Source organism: Cervus elaphus, chromosome 19 (assembly GCF_910594005.1).
Source record: "Cervus elaphus chromosome 19, mCerEla1.1, whole genome shotgun sequence".
NCBI lineage: Eukaryota > Metazoa > Chordata > Mammalia > Artiodactyla > Cervidae > Cervus > Cervus elaphus.
The window spans coordinates 42960173-42976924 of record NC_057833.1 but is presented as its reverse complement, the minus strand read 5'-3'; the positions used below and the strand labels follow the sequence as shown (position 1 = coordinate 42976924).

Here is a 16752-nt window from a genome sequence, read left to right as displayed (position 1 = left end):
GTATAATACATATAACTCAGATTTACTTTTCATAATTACATACATAAATATTCAGAAAATCCTACAATCTAGATACCTCCATTGCCCAGGTAAAGGTATTCGGACCCCTATTCTTATGCCAGCCTTCTACACACTCTTGATCCCCATATAACCACTGTCTCCCCCTACAGCATTAAAGCAAAGGAAATGGCTCAAGTCCCTCTTTTCCTCCGATATACCCAACGGTCTTCTCATCCCCAGCAGCCGTCTCACTTCAAAACACCGAGAAGTGCATTCTTCACCAAGCGGTCACCTGCCTAGACAGATCCCCTGGGATGATGGGTGTGTAGCCTGACAACTCTGTCTTCTCCCCACCTCACCCTAAGAAATCTGCCTCAAGGCTACCACTAAAAAAGAAAACTGGAGGAGCTTGCAGGGGCTGTTACTCACTCTCTTGTTCCTGCAGGCTGTGGGCCAACGTGTGGTCCTCCAGGACAGCAAAGTCTCGGCACACTGCAGAGGACGAGGGAGAAGGGCAGACAGGAAAGCTCATTAGTAGCACTTCAACATAAAAAGAAAGACTTTGTTCAGGACTCCAAAGAATCCATTCTAATACTTCAGGATGATCAACTTTATAAATGGCAATGTACAAAAGAGTAATTAGTTGGTATAAAGTCTTCATTCACACAAATCCAGATAGTATCTGCTCAATGCCAAGTACAGGTGTACAACAAAGTAACAAAATAATGGTGAGGTCCTGGCCTAAGGATGAGGTCCAGAAATTCGAATCCATGTCTATAAAGGGAGGGCAAGTACTGCTATGACAGTAAAAGAGTTAAGAATGTTTTACATACTGCAGCTGAGAAAAATCTGAGTTTTTGCATGGTCAGAAGGATTAAAGGAAATCTGGCCTATGCCTCAGTGATCCCAGGTGGCGCAGTGATAAAGAACCTGTCTGCCAATGCAGGAGATGCAAGAGAGGAGGGTTTGATCCCTGGATCAGGAAGATCCCTTGGAGCAGGAAATGGCAACCCACTCCAGTATTCTTGCCTGGGAAATCCCCTGGACAGAGAAGCCTGGCGGGCTACATACAATCCACGGGATCGCAAACAGACACAACAAAACAACTGAATGTGTACATGCACACACACACACACACACACACACACACACAGAGCTTATGCCTTAGCCATCTGGGGTTCAGCAGATCCTCTCCCAGAGACTTACGCTTATCCTGATCCTATCAGGGAAAAACACACCTTTATTAGCCCCTCAGGCAAGAGCAGATGTATACTTAAAATGTAGTCACATTCAGTGAGTCTACACTCTCACACATGAGTTAGAACTGGTTCTCTAGGTTTCTCTAAATGTAGAGCTACCTAAAAAGACTTCACAAACCAAAAGACAGTAGGAACCTTGGAACTAAGCATCTGCCGCTAACTCTCTCCACCTGGACAGCCACGCAGAATATTTCCTGGACTATTTTTTTAGACACCAATAGGAAGAGATGGTCTTATAGGTTCATTCCACCCAAATTGTAATTTAAACTGTTTCTTAAAGCAAACATACACGAAGGACTCTTGTCATGAAAAATACTGTTTTGTTTAAGGACGTGTAGCTTAGGTGATATATCCTTACTCTATTCCAAACATGTACCTCACATTAAAGAGCAAAGTTCCCAAAGCCTCAGATGCCTGCCATGTGTAGAACTCAGGAACCTGTCCTCCAGGGCTTTTACCAGAGTTTACAGACTTTTTCCTGCAGCTCTGGTTTTGTCTGTGAGGACATTTAATTAAAACAGAATGCAGAAATATTCCTTTGCCATTCTTAGCACTTATGAATGTTCACATACACATTCACACAGCCCTGTCCCTCGTTGAGAGATAATGAAACAAAAAAGCAGGCAGAGCTTGGAGACATCAGATTACTCTGAAAAGGTTTTATGATGGAAAATCATTTCTGTCTCAAAATCATATCAAACCAAATATGACCCGCTGACCCCTGGTTCAAATGCAACCTCAAAACCAGCAATTTCAATAGAAAGTCCTATTCTTTCACACCAGATATATTCTCATAACATTTTAATAACTGGGGCCCAGGTCAAAGTTCTTCCATATTTCACAGAATGAACCTACTTTTAAGAAAAGCTAGTTAAACCTTCTGTTTAATAGGTGAGGAAAATGAGGCCCACAAGGAAGAAAGGACTTATTAAAGGTTTCTACACAGACTGTTGGTGGCAGAGGTGGGAGTCAGTTTTTGGGCAAGCAAGAATTCTTTCTGTTCTTGATGCCCTGACAACCCTCCTGGATTTATGGTAGACCACAGGCAGGACAGACTGCAAGGAGATACTCTACAAGGACTAACATGCTTTCTCTAAAACTTAGCTATTAATAATTAACATCAATTAATTAAATGGCTAGACATGCATGGATTTAGTTCATAGAAAACAAATATTCAGAATGAGTTAGCCAAAATGAATGTAATCAAACCTCTTGCAGAAGAATGCTATTTTAATATGAGTGCTCAGTTGCTCAGTCATGTCTGATTCTTTGTGACTCCATGGACTGTAGACCACTAGGCTCCTCTGTCCTTGGGATTTTCCAGGCAAGAATACTGGAGTGGATTGTCATTTCGTCTTCCAGGGGATCTTCCTGACCCAGGGATTGAACCCACATCTCCTGTGTCTCCTGCACTGCAGGTGGTTTCTTTACTGCTGAGTCACACTGCCTTATTTTCTGAAGCACATTTATTAAACTACAAAAGCTTTTATTATTTGCAAACTAAAGGCAGAATTAATTTTAGATTAAGACTAACTTTTTAGATTAATCTTAAACTAACTAATGTTTTTCAAACCATGGATGGCAACATATTATTAGATTATAAAAGCAATTTATTGAGCCTGGGACAAGCATTTCAGAATGAACAACCTGGAAAATAGAGTATATCACACACAGTAGAGGAAACTATGGTTTGGAGAAATTTTTTTCAGCTTTACACACACATACATGTGTATGCAACATGCCTTAGGTCACAATGTAAAAAATTATCATTCTGCAATTACATTCAAAAATGCTTAAAAGCCACTTCAATTTATGTTATTAGGGCAAAAAGTTATGTCAAAAATATAATTTTCTATCTTTTAATATTATGCTGAATAAAATAAAAATTATAAAATTAGTGCAGTTTTCCATGTGGATAACCATGCAAAGAAGTCAGCATGACATTAAAAATATGTTTATGGATATATATACCTGTAGCAAAAATATAAGTTTTTAATATTTGGTAGTGATATAACTGAATTGAGAACAGTGGTGACCCCTAGAGACACAAGTACATGAGCAAGTGTGCCTTTACCACATACGCTGTTCCACTGCTTTACAAACAGAGAAGACTGAAGCAAATAAGGCAAAATATTAACATCTATTAAATTCAGGTGGTAGGTTCCTGGGTTTTTTTAATGGTATATTTTACATATATTTATTTTCTATGTTTTCTGTACTTTTTGTAATGTTTTATATATGTTACACTTAAATTCTACAACTAGAATTGTTAATATAAAAACTTATAAAATTCACATCTTTTACTTCAGTAGCAGCATACACTATTAAACCATAAACATGATGATATATCTGACATATTATAATAAGCCAAGGAATTTATGAACTTATGATTACCTTAACAATGACTCCTGTCAATTATTTCTTAATATTTAAAAAGCAAGGCTGAAATACATTCAATTATTGTTATTTGACCCTCAATCTTATTACAGTAGAGGCTGAACTGGTACCCACAAAATAGGGGTACAGCCTAAGCTAGTAAAGAACCTAGAAGATCTTCCATGACTACGAAGATGTACACACATCCCTACTTGCATGAGGCTATACTGCAATACACAGTTAGCCTCTAAGGTTTACTAAAAACTTCCAAATCATCATCTCATTTATACTGAAATATTACTTGCTTAATCCATAATTTCTTATACATCCTCCCTAGTCCCTTTCAAAATGAGCCTCTGCATTCTTTGCATTGCTACTCTAATGCAAGATGGGGAAGTCACACAACCAGCCGCTTTTGTAAATCAGTAACCAGGTTGGGAACTACAGAAAACATTTCTCAGTCAGGACAAGTTCAGACAGGATCTTTGCTTCTCCTCTATTCTACTTTGAAGCAACAGCTAGAAACTGTACAGAGAATAAAGAGCATCAACTTAGCGACTGTCCCCCTGCAGGCACGTTTAGGAGGAACCACTGGACCCCGGGCTCTCACCCTCCCTATTCTCAACCTTTCCCTCCCATGTTTGCTCTCATCCACCCTAATCTCAGACCATCTTTTGCCGTGAATGGCCAACCGCATCATTCTCCATTCTCATCCAACCCTACAGTCTCTACATATTCCACCCAATTAGTGCTGGACGTAGCATAAAGTAAGACTTCAGGAGATGGAGATTCTCATTAATAGGGAAAAAAAATGAATAAAAACTGGTCAAAAAAAATCAAAGAACAGAGTTCCATAGACAAAGGATGACGACAATATGTTATGAATAGAAAGAATTAAGCTCTGTTTTTGATGACAGCATCACAGAGGCTTGTAAAATTATCCAGACATTCAAATAAAAACTAGAAACCTCTTCTTTTTCCCATGAAAAGAACAGAGTTTTAGTGATTTTTAAAATTCAGATATGTACATATATACAGTGGAACAGTTTACATAAAAGCAAGCAAGTCTCACAAATGGGAAGCAGGATTTATAGATCTCCCACCTACTTTTCTTGAAGAGAAAGATGACTCTCACTCATCTGTGGATCCCCTTAAATAAATAAATGGCACAGTATGCACCTAGTTAATACAGTTATTCAACAAACATTTGCTAAATTCTATTATTAGAAGGGTTAAGTCATTTACAAGTCATCAAGGAGGTGGAAACGACAGAGAGGTTAACAGACAAAACAATAAATTTGATAAAGGTTATAGAGACCTATTGGAGAAAGGCATGGCAACCCACTCCAGTATTCTTGACTGGAGAATCCCATGGACAGAGGAGCCTGGAGGGCTGCAGTCCATGGGGTCACAAAGAGTGAAACATGACTAAGTGATGCAAACACACATAAAAACCTATAGAAAATTCTTTGGAGGCAGAAAAAAAAACAGTTATGCTTGTTGTGAAGGGGATGGGGGGGAGGGGCAGGTGCAAGGAGCGGGGGTGACCTGCAGAGCTGTATGAGGAAACCTTAAAGTAGCTAACATACAAAGCCAATGTCAAAGAAATGCTTAAGTAGTGAGCATTCTTAGCAGAGGGACCATTTAACTATATAAACTACAAGAGGAGTAAAGAAGTCATTCCCCCTTTGCCATTTTTTTACCCACATTGCAAACATTCTGAAAATACAATTGCTATGACTCAATCTTAACAACCTTCCTCCCACATAAAAATGCCTAGATTAGTAACACATTAGTCACTAGAAACTATATCTTTCAACTATGTCTGTATTACCTTGTATGTTCTGGTATAATTTTGTGAATTGTTCTGTTTTAGTGTAAATGCTATTAGTAGTAGATGGAATATATACGCAATACTGAGAGCTGGGTTTAGGTTTGCTTTCCTTTTTTCTCTACACACGGAAACACATTCTATGCATGGGGAAGATGTTTTGTCTTGAAAAGTTTGGTAATAACAGTCAACTACAATTGACATTAATAGAGTACTTTGGAGATTACAATGCACTTTCACACTTACTTCTCCTAACATTCTGAAGATAGAGGTTTTGTCAGTAGTCTCACTTTATTTATGAGGAAATTAAGGCTCAGAGAAATAAAGTGCCTTGACCAAAATAACACAACAAACGAGCAAATGAATTGGAAACCAAACTGAACTATTCTTGCCTCAAATATTTCTGTTCAAAGAACTTGTAGAAGAAATGGGTCTATATTTAAGTATGACAGAAAAGAGTAGTATTATTAAATACTAATTAAGATAAGACAAATATGAATTAGGTTCTTTGAAATTGAGGGCGAAATAAAATTCAGGTCAGAAAGTGGATTCCAAGTATTAAAATAGAGCAATAAAAATGGGACATAGTTTACTTTATCTATCTCCCAAGAATAAGCCACTAGCAATCACAGTTGGTCTATGTTCACTTTTGAAAAGCAAGGACAAAAAAAAAAAAAAAAAATTCCTGTCCTTTGTACAGTGCTTCACAGATGACCTATAAAAAAAACCCTAGGTAGTAACTGCAGGGGGAAATTCCAAGGAAAATCTCCCTTTGGGATCTAACCACTTTACCCCATCTCCATCCAAAAATCAATGGCTTTCCTTTCCTTTGGTAAGACAGCATTAATGAATTCAGACTAATGTGTCTAATAGTTGTTAAAGAAAATTTTAACTAAGAAATGATAGCATATGTAAATCACTGAGTTCTTATTCACTGCCCTACAAGAGAAATGTCTCTAAACCATTAAAGAAGAGTCTCTTCCCTGTATTTAAAGTTTTAATAAAACTGCCTCAGTAGAAGAGAAATGGGATGCAGGTAAACTGTGAATAGACCTCATCCTAATGCCAAATCTTTCATATTCTCAACCCCAGCAAAGTTTATGTATAGGTAGTGAAGTGACATCGACATCACCACCACTGAAACCAACTCCAAAACCAACCCCATCCATCACCACCACCATCAGCTTCTTAAGAGATGCTCAGCTTTGTCTCTTAATGGAAACACTCTCCAAACAACTTGCCCCAATTATGAGCCCCCAAATAACCCCAAAATTAGGAATCTCAAAATAGTGTTGAGTCCCTGGGTCACTCTGAAAACTGAAATTTCCCACTTTCAGGTAGAAAGCTGAAAACAACTAGAATAACATCTAAATAATGCTTGAGCAATTGATTTTTTAGGGATAAACGGTGACTGAAACCTTTGATCCTTCTCTGACTTTTAGTGTCTATAATTTCCATCTTGTGGTAACGAACAAAATTGAGGTACAGTATGACAGAGAGAACACAGTGGCACATAATTCTGGCTGATGTTAACAGCACAGCTGTTCTATTTTCATTTACTTTGCTTCTGGTCAAAAGTAGCCAATGGAAGGAAGCGCTACTTTTCTTATCTCAAGTCTCCAAATCCCCTGTTCTTTACAATTGACTATGGTTACTCCATCTGTCTGGGAGACAGAGGATCCTTCTCAACAGAAATCTACAAAATATGGTAATTAAATCAGACCCACCTTCCTGTACTTACTACCCTTGGTAAAATTACCCCTACTTACTAAACTACCCACAAAGTGCACAGAGATTTCTGCAATTCCTTTGTGAAAGGCAAAGATTTTCATTTCACATATTGTACAAATGATCAGGGCATCAAGTATCATTAACCAATGCTTCAATTGTTTGGGGACTTTTATGGTTATTGGTTTTGGTTTGTGTTTCTCACGGTTGGTCAGTGTGGGTGTGAAACAGAGAGAACAGGAGAGCCATACAAGTCTGAGGGGAGTCAGTGACCACTGGATACACGGTGGGGGCAGGGACCCTCTCCTATCTGCCGGGGCAACGCTCCATTCTCTAAAACATTCATAACCAACCTTCAGAAAAACTTCATCCAAATGCCACCTCTTTATGAACCCAATCCTACAGAAGACACAACCAAAACCATCACAAATGACATTTTACAAAACCCAGCAGATTTACTTATGCTCTTTTTCCCAATGATTTCATAACATGTAATAAACATAATGCTTGAGGACTAATCATATTATAAGTACATGTATTCATTTGTTTCCCCAGCAAACATTCAAGACCCTGAAAGGCCGGAAAAAATCTTATGATCTTCTTGCCAACGTTTATCCCAGTGCCTAGGATAATAATTTTCTGATAAATCCCTATAGAAAGGATGGCCCCTGAGAAAAATGACTAGTGTAAATGATATGTCATGAAATTCTGTATTTTTTGGAGGTGTGATCCATCCTGATTCTCCACCAAAACAAAGCTAAGGAGCTTCAAAAATACCCACACAGCCTTAAATGACAGTAAAGGGTTTCTGTTCCCAACATCCAGATTTCAGATGTATTATAATGGAAAGGATAATGACCTGACAGACTCCTAGAATACCTAGAAAAGTTGTACACTCAGGAAGGTGGTTAATTGTTGGTTCTTTTAAATGACAATTAAGCACATCACTCAATAAGGCTCTCAAAGTTGGGATAACATGCCAAGGATCACATAGTTAAATACGTGGCACTTCCAGATTAGACCTCAGGGCTATGAAAAATGTGTATACATGAGGACATGTTTGTTAAACTAACAACCTGACAGGGTACATAGGATGTACATGGTGTTTTGAAGCAGAACATGCTGTGCACTAAAGGGCTGGCATGAATTTTCAGAATCTGGAGCTAATCCTCTGAGTTGTTCGTTTGAAAAAACCGTCTCATGTCCTCAGAAGTCCTCTACAATTGTGCTCAGTCGCTCAGCCATGTCCAATTCTTTGTGACCCCATGGACTGCAACCCGCCAGGTTCCTCTGTCCATAGGGTTTTCCAGGCAAGAATACTGGAGCTGCAGGCTGCCAAATAGACCTGAACATTAGAAAATGTTAATACATTAAGTATAAGGTGAATGGAAAATGAGTCAAAATTGACAGAGACAAAAAAAAGAGGAGGGTAGAGAGGGAGTCTTAAGAAGTCTAGTAACAGAAAGATGTTTTCAAGATTAATTATTCTTCCATAAACATTACAGAAAGACAGAAAGCTACCTTTTTTTATAAAAAAAAAAAAAAACTCCACAAAGACCAGAACAGTGTAACTCAAGATTTTCTGCAAAGCTTCACCAAATATCTACAAAGTCACCACCTTGGTCAGAAGTCCAAAATGTCTTAGAATATCAAGAGGCTTTAATCCCCTCAAAATATCACTGAAAACAATATAGTTCCCGGATGATAGGATGAGCTTCCCAAGTTTCCTCAAATATTTGCTGACTGATTCATCACTTCCTTAAAATTATAGAAACCTATTATTAGAAAGAGTGTGAGGAGTTGCCATGTCCAACTTTGTCCTGTCCAAATAATCACCTAAATATTTAACCACAGGAAGCCCACTTCCTTTTCATACAGCTTTCAGACAACTACAAAATTGTCTGTGGAAGGACTCTCCTGCTAATCTATAGATATCATTCCCTGGTCCTAGTTTCATCCTCAGAGCACTCACCTTTTCCTAGAATGTATGTAGATGCTTTGTACAAACCACTGGCACTCAGAAGTCTGTTACTTTACATACACGACAGACGACTATTCACGTGGCATATTACATGAGCTATGCCCGGGTGAAGGAAGTCCTGAAGGTACTCAACACAATTAAGGCAGAGCCCAAGACTGATCTCTGAGCCTCTGTCTAGGATATGCTCATAGTACAGAGCAGGGGGTGTCCTAGATGGTTCAGTGGCAAAGAATCTGCCTGCCAGTGCAGGAGACATGGGTTTGATCCCTGGTTGGGAAGACCCCCTGGAGGAGGAAATGGCAACCCACTCCAGTATCCTTGCCTGGGAAATTCTATGGACACAGGAGCCTGGCGGGTTACAGTCTATACGGTCACAAAAAGTCACACGTGACTGAGCACATAGGCACACTATAGTGTACATGGACTACGGTTGAAATATCTGGTTTTTCAAGTTAAATTTCATTTAGAAAATACTAGAAAGAATAAACATCAAAGTCCTAACACTCATTATGTACTGTAGGAGTATAATGTAGCTTAGTTTCCTTCTAAAACGTGTTTATATTTTATTTTCTAATTTATATATCATGAAATGGAATCTTATCATTCATAATCCCTTTCTTAATATTTTATAACATTTTATAACAAAAAGATAGATATATATTTTTAATCCTATTTAGGCATCTAAATGGTGAAGCAGGAAATATTTACTAGAGGAAAAAAATGAGTTGCAGTAGCAATGTTTATTTACTCAATTTAATTATATTAATACTGTTTCCTTAAGATTAGAGAATAAGCTTTTTTTTTTTTTTAAGGAAAAAAGTATGCTAACAAAAACAAAGTCTACGTGAGGCCCCAAATTTGTATCTGATTTTCCTGAGAACCAAAGCAATCAGGAAAATATGAAAAGATGCTCAGTTCTCATTATCAAAAAGGAGAAAAAACACCAGTTCCTAACTAAAGAGAAATGCTTTACTAGCACCAAACATGAAAGCAAGGTCAGTTAACACAGGAACGTGAGTAGCAAACATTCAGTTATATAATAGACTCATATACAGTTTAAGTATGAGTTTTAAACATGTGTCTGCATATATACAAACATAAACACACAGCTTCAATAAAAAGCACAAGCCTGAGCTCAGTACGGAGATGCTAAAAAAGCAAAATAAGTGATTTAATCCAAACATTTAACTCTGATGCAATTCATCAAAATAGGTTTCTGAGTTTCTCCCTGCCCCCCTCAGCCTCCCTCAATTCAAAGTTAAATGAAAACCTCAGTAACCCAAACCACTTGTTTGGCAAGGAGATATATTATAGCTAACCACAGACACACTAGATTGCAGGCAAGTGGGTTTGAAAATGCTGAGATAATATGTCCTCAAATCAGAAGCACTACTTTAATATCACAAACCATCTACATCATTATCAGAGACCACAGGGTAACTGGGTAGCTTATTGGAAAAGTGAAAATGGCCGAGTCAGAAATTTCCATATGACAGGGAGAAAGATTGGCCATGAGACAAATACTGAAAAACAGGACAGTGAAAACAGAGAGCGAGGTAGCAGGGTGAAAACACAGCTAATTTTACTCATCCTGGTAGAACTGTTGGACACAGGGAAGACTTTCCATTAGGAAATACCTGACTCAAGTTACCATAAATGATTAAAAAAAAAAAAAAATACCCACAAAGAACCTCACAAGTTTCCTGGGCTTCGGGCATAAACTTTATGGAATGGTGCTCGGAAACCAAACCTTTCTGTGTTGGCAGTAACAAAATAAAAAAGTTACCCAAGAAAAGTTACAACTCTCCAAAACCCCAAGTCAGGAGGTGTTTAGATTGCCCAGCATCAGATGGAACAGGTATTAGAAAATATTTCCTTAAACTGAACCAATTCTGTATGCTCTATCCATCCATTATTCTATCCACTAGGGTCAGAAAAAAAAAAATTGTTTTCACATTGTTTATGGCAGCTACTAGTCACATATAGCTATTTATTTAAATTGATTTTTAAATTATAAAAATCCAATTCCTCAGTCCCACTAGCCACACCTCCAATACTAAATAGACATATAGGATTGGTGCTTACCATTTTGGACAGTGAGAAATACAGAGTACTTCCACCACCATGCAAGATTTGTTGGACAACACTGCTCTGAACAATAATCACAGTATAATAGAAAGGACAATATCAGTTTAGACAACCAGACCACTCAGCAGCATTTAAAACCATTTTAATCATGTGCGTGAGTGTGTGTGTGTGTGTGTGTGTGTGTGTGTGTGTGTGTGTACGAGAGCAAGAGAGAGAGAATGTATGCTTGTTTTAACCAACAGACATAACTCACTTTGCCAGTATGGACAATCAACGATCCTAATATATTTCTAGTCTTGTAGTAGCTACTGATTTAATTTCAAAATGTTTTATGCTTCTTTTCCTCAGCCTTAATGTGATGGTAGTTTTGCTAACCTCAGCCACATGAAAAGAGAGATTTTCTATATTTATCAAGTAATCACTATGCAGATATAGTCACACAAACAAAGTGAACAAATATCCTCTTGGAAAGGAAAGTGAGCTATTAATTCAATACAGTTACAGGAATTTGATTCTGTGAAATACAACCACCACTGAATAAACTTATCAGATCTCTAATACCTTACTGATTATTCATCGAAGAATTCTGGATTCTCATCAGCAAAGAAATGCATTTGTGAATTTCAACTGTCTTATAAAATTAAATTAATCATAACCAGAGAAGACTTCTCCTAAATTTACTGTCTTTGGTGGCTTTCTTAAAGAACAATTACATTTTACATGGGTGCTTCACTTCAGAACAATTCAGGAAAATATGAATTTAAACAGCAGCTAATTACCGTGTACATTAAATAAAAATGATTAAAACAGAAGCACTCCTGCTTTAAAATGATTCAGCTCATTTCCAAATAGATTTATAAAATTTCATATTTAGTCATTAAAAAAGATGACTATCAAATTACACTTAGGAAAATAAGAATCTCTTAAACAGTGTTTTCTGTAGTGCACTGCATACAGTCCTGGTAAGGAGATAGTCAGTAAATACCTACTGCATACAGATGCACTTTAACCAAGACTATGCTTACTTAGATTCTAATCCTAGCTCTAACACTCACCATATGAATAATCTCAAGTAAATTAATATCACTTACATTTGCTCACCTGTAATATGAGTAATAATAACCATTATAGTACTTAAGCATCAGAGGAAATTTGTATTTTTTTACATTTTTTTAATTGGTGGAAAATTGCCTTACAATGTTGTGTCGCTTTCTTTAAAAAAAAGTACTCACAAATTATTCCAACAGAGATAAACCTTTTATGTAGAAAACAACAGGCCACTGATAACCACAGGGGTCTTCAAAAGGGTAAAATACCCCTAGATAAGCAGTGGCAGACAATTTTTTCAAAGCAATTTTCCACTATGAATACCCTCACAGAAAAAACAATTATTTCTTTAATTTTTACTCCACGTATCCCTAAAGAAACTACAACGTTCTGTTCCTCTATTTGAGGCACTTTTCCTGGCACTTAAGCCCTCAAATGGTTTGGCAGGCCTCAAATGGTTTGGTTTTTCTGTTTGCCTTAGCCTAGAAAGAAAAGCCACCCATCTCCTTAAACCTCTGTAGGATAAACCCAGTCATGCCCATTAAAACCCAAAAGATCACACCAATCCAACTTAAGTACAAGTTTACACCAAGGGAAGAAAAACCATTTTGCCTTTATTGGCTTCATATGACAAGTTTCCTTAAGTACTAGCTACTGCAAGTTTTATTTATCCTTGAGTCAGACATTTCCACTCTCAACTTTTCTGCAAGCAGATACATTAGCTAGCACTTTCGTGTTAGGATTAGTAAACTCATTTCAGCTTCAAAAAATTGAAAGAACAGTAATACTCAAAGTTAAAAAAAAAAACAAAACTGCTCATGGGATAAGTAGGTATGGGAAAAATATTCTTACAATCTTGTTCCCATAGAGCAAACTGCAACACTCACAGTTCCACTGTGATAACCATTTGTCAGAATTCTACACACATTTCCAGTCATCTTGGACTATGTAAATCTCAAAGTATGGACATAAAACAAATGGGTGATCTCGAGATTTCTGGACTCTTACTCTGACATGTTGCCATATGTTCAATAATTGGTCATGTTTACTGACTAAAAATGTGTTTTTTGGTAAAGTATCTTAACATCATGGGTACATTGCTAGAGTCAACTCAGTTTTTACACTTACTAGGGGATTGCCTCCCTGAAATACCAGACTGCTCTTATAAGCAGGATTACACTAAAATCAGAGTTCTTCTCCTAGAAGAACTCTATACAGAAGAAGGTTAAGGACCCAACAGCAAATTGGAAGAAGTGAGCCTGAGTTCCAAAGTACAGCCAGAAACTTCCTAAGCAGATAATAGGGAGTTGTGTGCAGATTTTAAGAAAGGATTCTGTCAATCACTTTGGGTTTCCGTGTATTGATAGTTCATCAGAGGGGATATTTTACTTTATTTTTTTTCTTTTTGAGGAAGAAATCTGTATTCACCTTAGTGGTATTTAAATTAGATGTGAACTTTTGATTGTCCTCTAGTCCCAAAGAAAACTGGAAACTCTGTGAATGGAAGAGAGAAGCAAAAATTGAAGTTCAGTAATAAATTCCAAAAAGGAGGATGCTGAGGTTTCTTCAACCACACAAAAGTAAACAGAGTACATAAAATGGCATCACAGTTCTGATTTGGATTTTTAATGTTTAAAAAGTGTTTCAGAAAAGAAAAAACACCTTTCGAGCTATAGAGAGCAGGATTCATATACTGCATTCTTATTGGCTAAAAGATTTTAGACAAGTTATTCGATCTCTTTGAGCGTCAGGTTTCTCATCTGCGAAATGAAGATAAATGTTTTGAGGACTAAATTAGGTAATGATGGGCCAAAGAAAGTATCTGTCACTCGGTAAGAGGAAGTTCAATAAATGGAACTTCCAATTATTATTGGTATCATCAGAATTAGGGGCTTCCCTGGTGGCTAATATGGTTAAGAATCTGCCTGCAATTCAGGAGACACAGGTTGGATCCCTGGGTCGAGAAGATCCCCTGGAGAAGGGAATGGCTACCCACTCCAGTATTCCTCCTTGGAGAATTCCACGGACAGATGAGCCTGGTAGGCTACAATCAGTGAGGTTGCAGAGAGTCGGTCATGACTGAGCAACTCACACTTTTTTATCAGAATTAATGAATTTTTATAATTAGTTATTTTTTATTAAGTACTTCTTTTAGGCAGGTCCCACTAAGTCACTGATTAACATAGATCTATCATTTCCCTAATACAGAATCTATAATAGAATAAGCAATCACTACTTTCTCTCATGAATGCATGGAAATATTTCCTGGCAAGGAATTACAATATAATCAACAGCTGACCACCTTTCAATAGCTCTTTCCTACATTATACGTTTTCTCATGAGGGAGAACACATTTTCCACATGTATACATTGTGGGCCTGAGTTAAAAGAAAATCAGAATGCCTAGAATGTTTAATAAGCTCCACTACACCGAACTTTTTTCAGTTGAATATTAAGGATTAGAAAGCAAAGAAGAATTCTATGTGAAAGTCATGTAGTTACAGTTTACCAAAATAGAATCATCAAAGTATCACCATCAGGTATGGTGGGAGAGCAGACTATCGAGTAGAAGTAGAGCCAGTCAAAATCTAAACAACATATTAACATGGAGATTTAAAATACTGCATGCCTAAAACTAGATGTATTTTCCTAACTTCTGTTCCTTGGATTGTAAAAGCTTTCTGCCAAATCCACATGACATTTTGGTATCTTACTATACAAAAATTTAGTAAGATACCAAAACGCTACATGCATTTAGATATCTCTTTCCCAGGTTGAAGTACAAAAAGCCCAGTTCTTTGTTCCAGATACCAGTCAGAACTTTCCAAATCAGAACCTCAATGTCCTGACCTATTAAGGAAACGGTTCAAATTATTTTTAATAATTCCTCCAACTTAGATAGAGAGTAGTATGAGGTGTAGTTGTTTCAGTGTAAGTGATACACATTTGTCTCCAGTATATTAGCACATCATCTAAAAATGTGATAAGCACAGCCTATATAGACTATCCGTACAGGAAGACTGTTGTACTTTCTTCTACGCCAGATATTGTTTTCTTCACTGTTGCTGATGGTTTTCCTATTTCTGCCATACAAAAGGGCAAACGTCCACTTTTACTTATTTATACAGTGGGCTTCCCTGGTGGGTCAGTTGGTAAAGAACCTGTCTGCAATGCAGGAGACCGCCTGGCAGGCTACAGTCCATGGGCTCACAAGAGTTGGACACGAACGACTGACTAAAGCACCACCACTCACAGTAGTTTTGAAAGTGGAAGTGTTAGTCACTCAGTCGTGTCCCACTCTTTGCAACCCCACGTACTGTAGCTAGCCCACCAGGTTCCTCTGTCTGTGAAATTCTCCAGGCAAGAATACTGGAGTGGGTTGTCATTCCCTTCTCTGAGGGTCTTTCCCACCCTGGGATCGAACCCAGGTCTCGTGCATTGCAGGTAGATTCTTTACTGTCTGAGCCACCAGTAACAATCAATAAATCTTAAAATAATCTTTTGTTCACTCTAGTGCCACATAAAAAGGCAGACTTATCCTATCTAAACTAGCAGTCCTCACAGAACCTTCAGTTTTCATGATAAAATGAGACCATGTTAAGATTCATTTATGGTCCAGTGAACTCAACTGCAGACTGTGCAGTTTATTAAAAGGTTAACCTGGGGTCAGATGATCAGAGCACAGCCTGGAAAAGTGAATACCTTCCATACTCAGAAATCTTGAAGATCACCAAATTTAAGTTCAACTAGAATGGGTTCTAGATGCCTGGGATTTCTCTATGTGCTGTTACTGAAATTGGCTTCAATACAGTATATTTGGTTATCCTACAACATATTTGGTTATCATGTAATTCCCCTGCAGTGGAAGTGAAAGAAAATCAGAGGCGGCCTGCATCGGCGAACAGGAAGACAAGCTGTCCAAATACCTTTTCTGCTCTAAAGCATTCACTTGTTTTGTTTTTTAAGGATTCAAAGTCATTTTGATGATTTTAAAATACCATTATAACATCTACTTGCCAATATAAATTGGTTTTTGTAGCATAGCATGTTTTTAAAAGTGTTAACTTCTAATATATCAGAATGAAGCTGAAACAGACTAAACCATATGTCCTAATTGAGAAAACCATCCTCAAATAAGTATGAATTAAACATATCCACCCCCAAAGCAAAAAACTCTTGAGCTCTTTTGCTCATGCCTTCCTACTCTCTCTTGATCTCATAAACCATACCAAGTTTACAATCTATACATTCATCTTCTTAGTTTCTAACTCATAAGTTTTATATTCTTCACAATCACCTCCATAAACAAGAACTTAAAAATACATGTTACATGTGATCTGTTTTGTTAAAACTTTGACCCCTCTTCCCAAGAATAATTCTAAAGAAGAAAATAGTAAAACATAAAAATTCTGAATAGAATCCAATGCCGTCTAAGAAACTAA

General features: G+C 37.4%; 1 protein-coding gene across 2 annotated transcripts in view; it reads right to left on the bottom strand.

The window, feature by feature from the left end:
- Positions 1-16752, bottom strand: part of CCDC50 (coiled-coil domain containing 50) — a 75738-nt gene that overhangs the window by 44188 nt on the left and 14798 nt on the right. For both annotated transcript variants that reach the window (XM_043873911.1, XM_043873910.1), the window contains exon 2: positions 430-492. In XM_043873911.1, coding sequence (XP_043729846.1) covers positions 430-492 — 63 coding nt within the window. The remainder of the gene's footprint in view (positions 1-429; positions 493-16752) is intronic.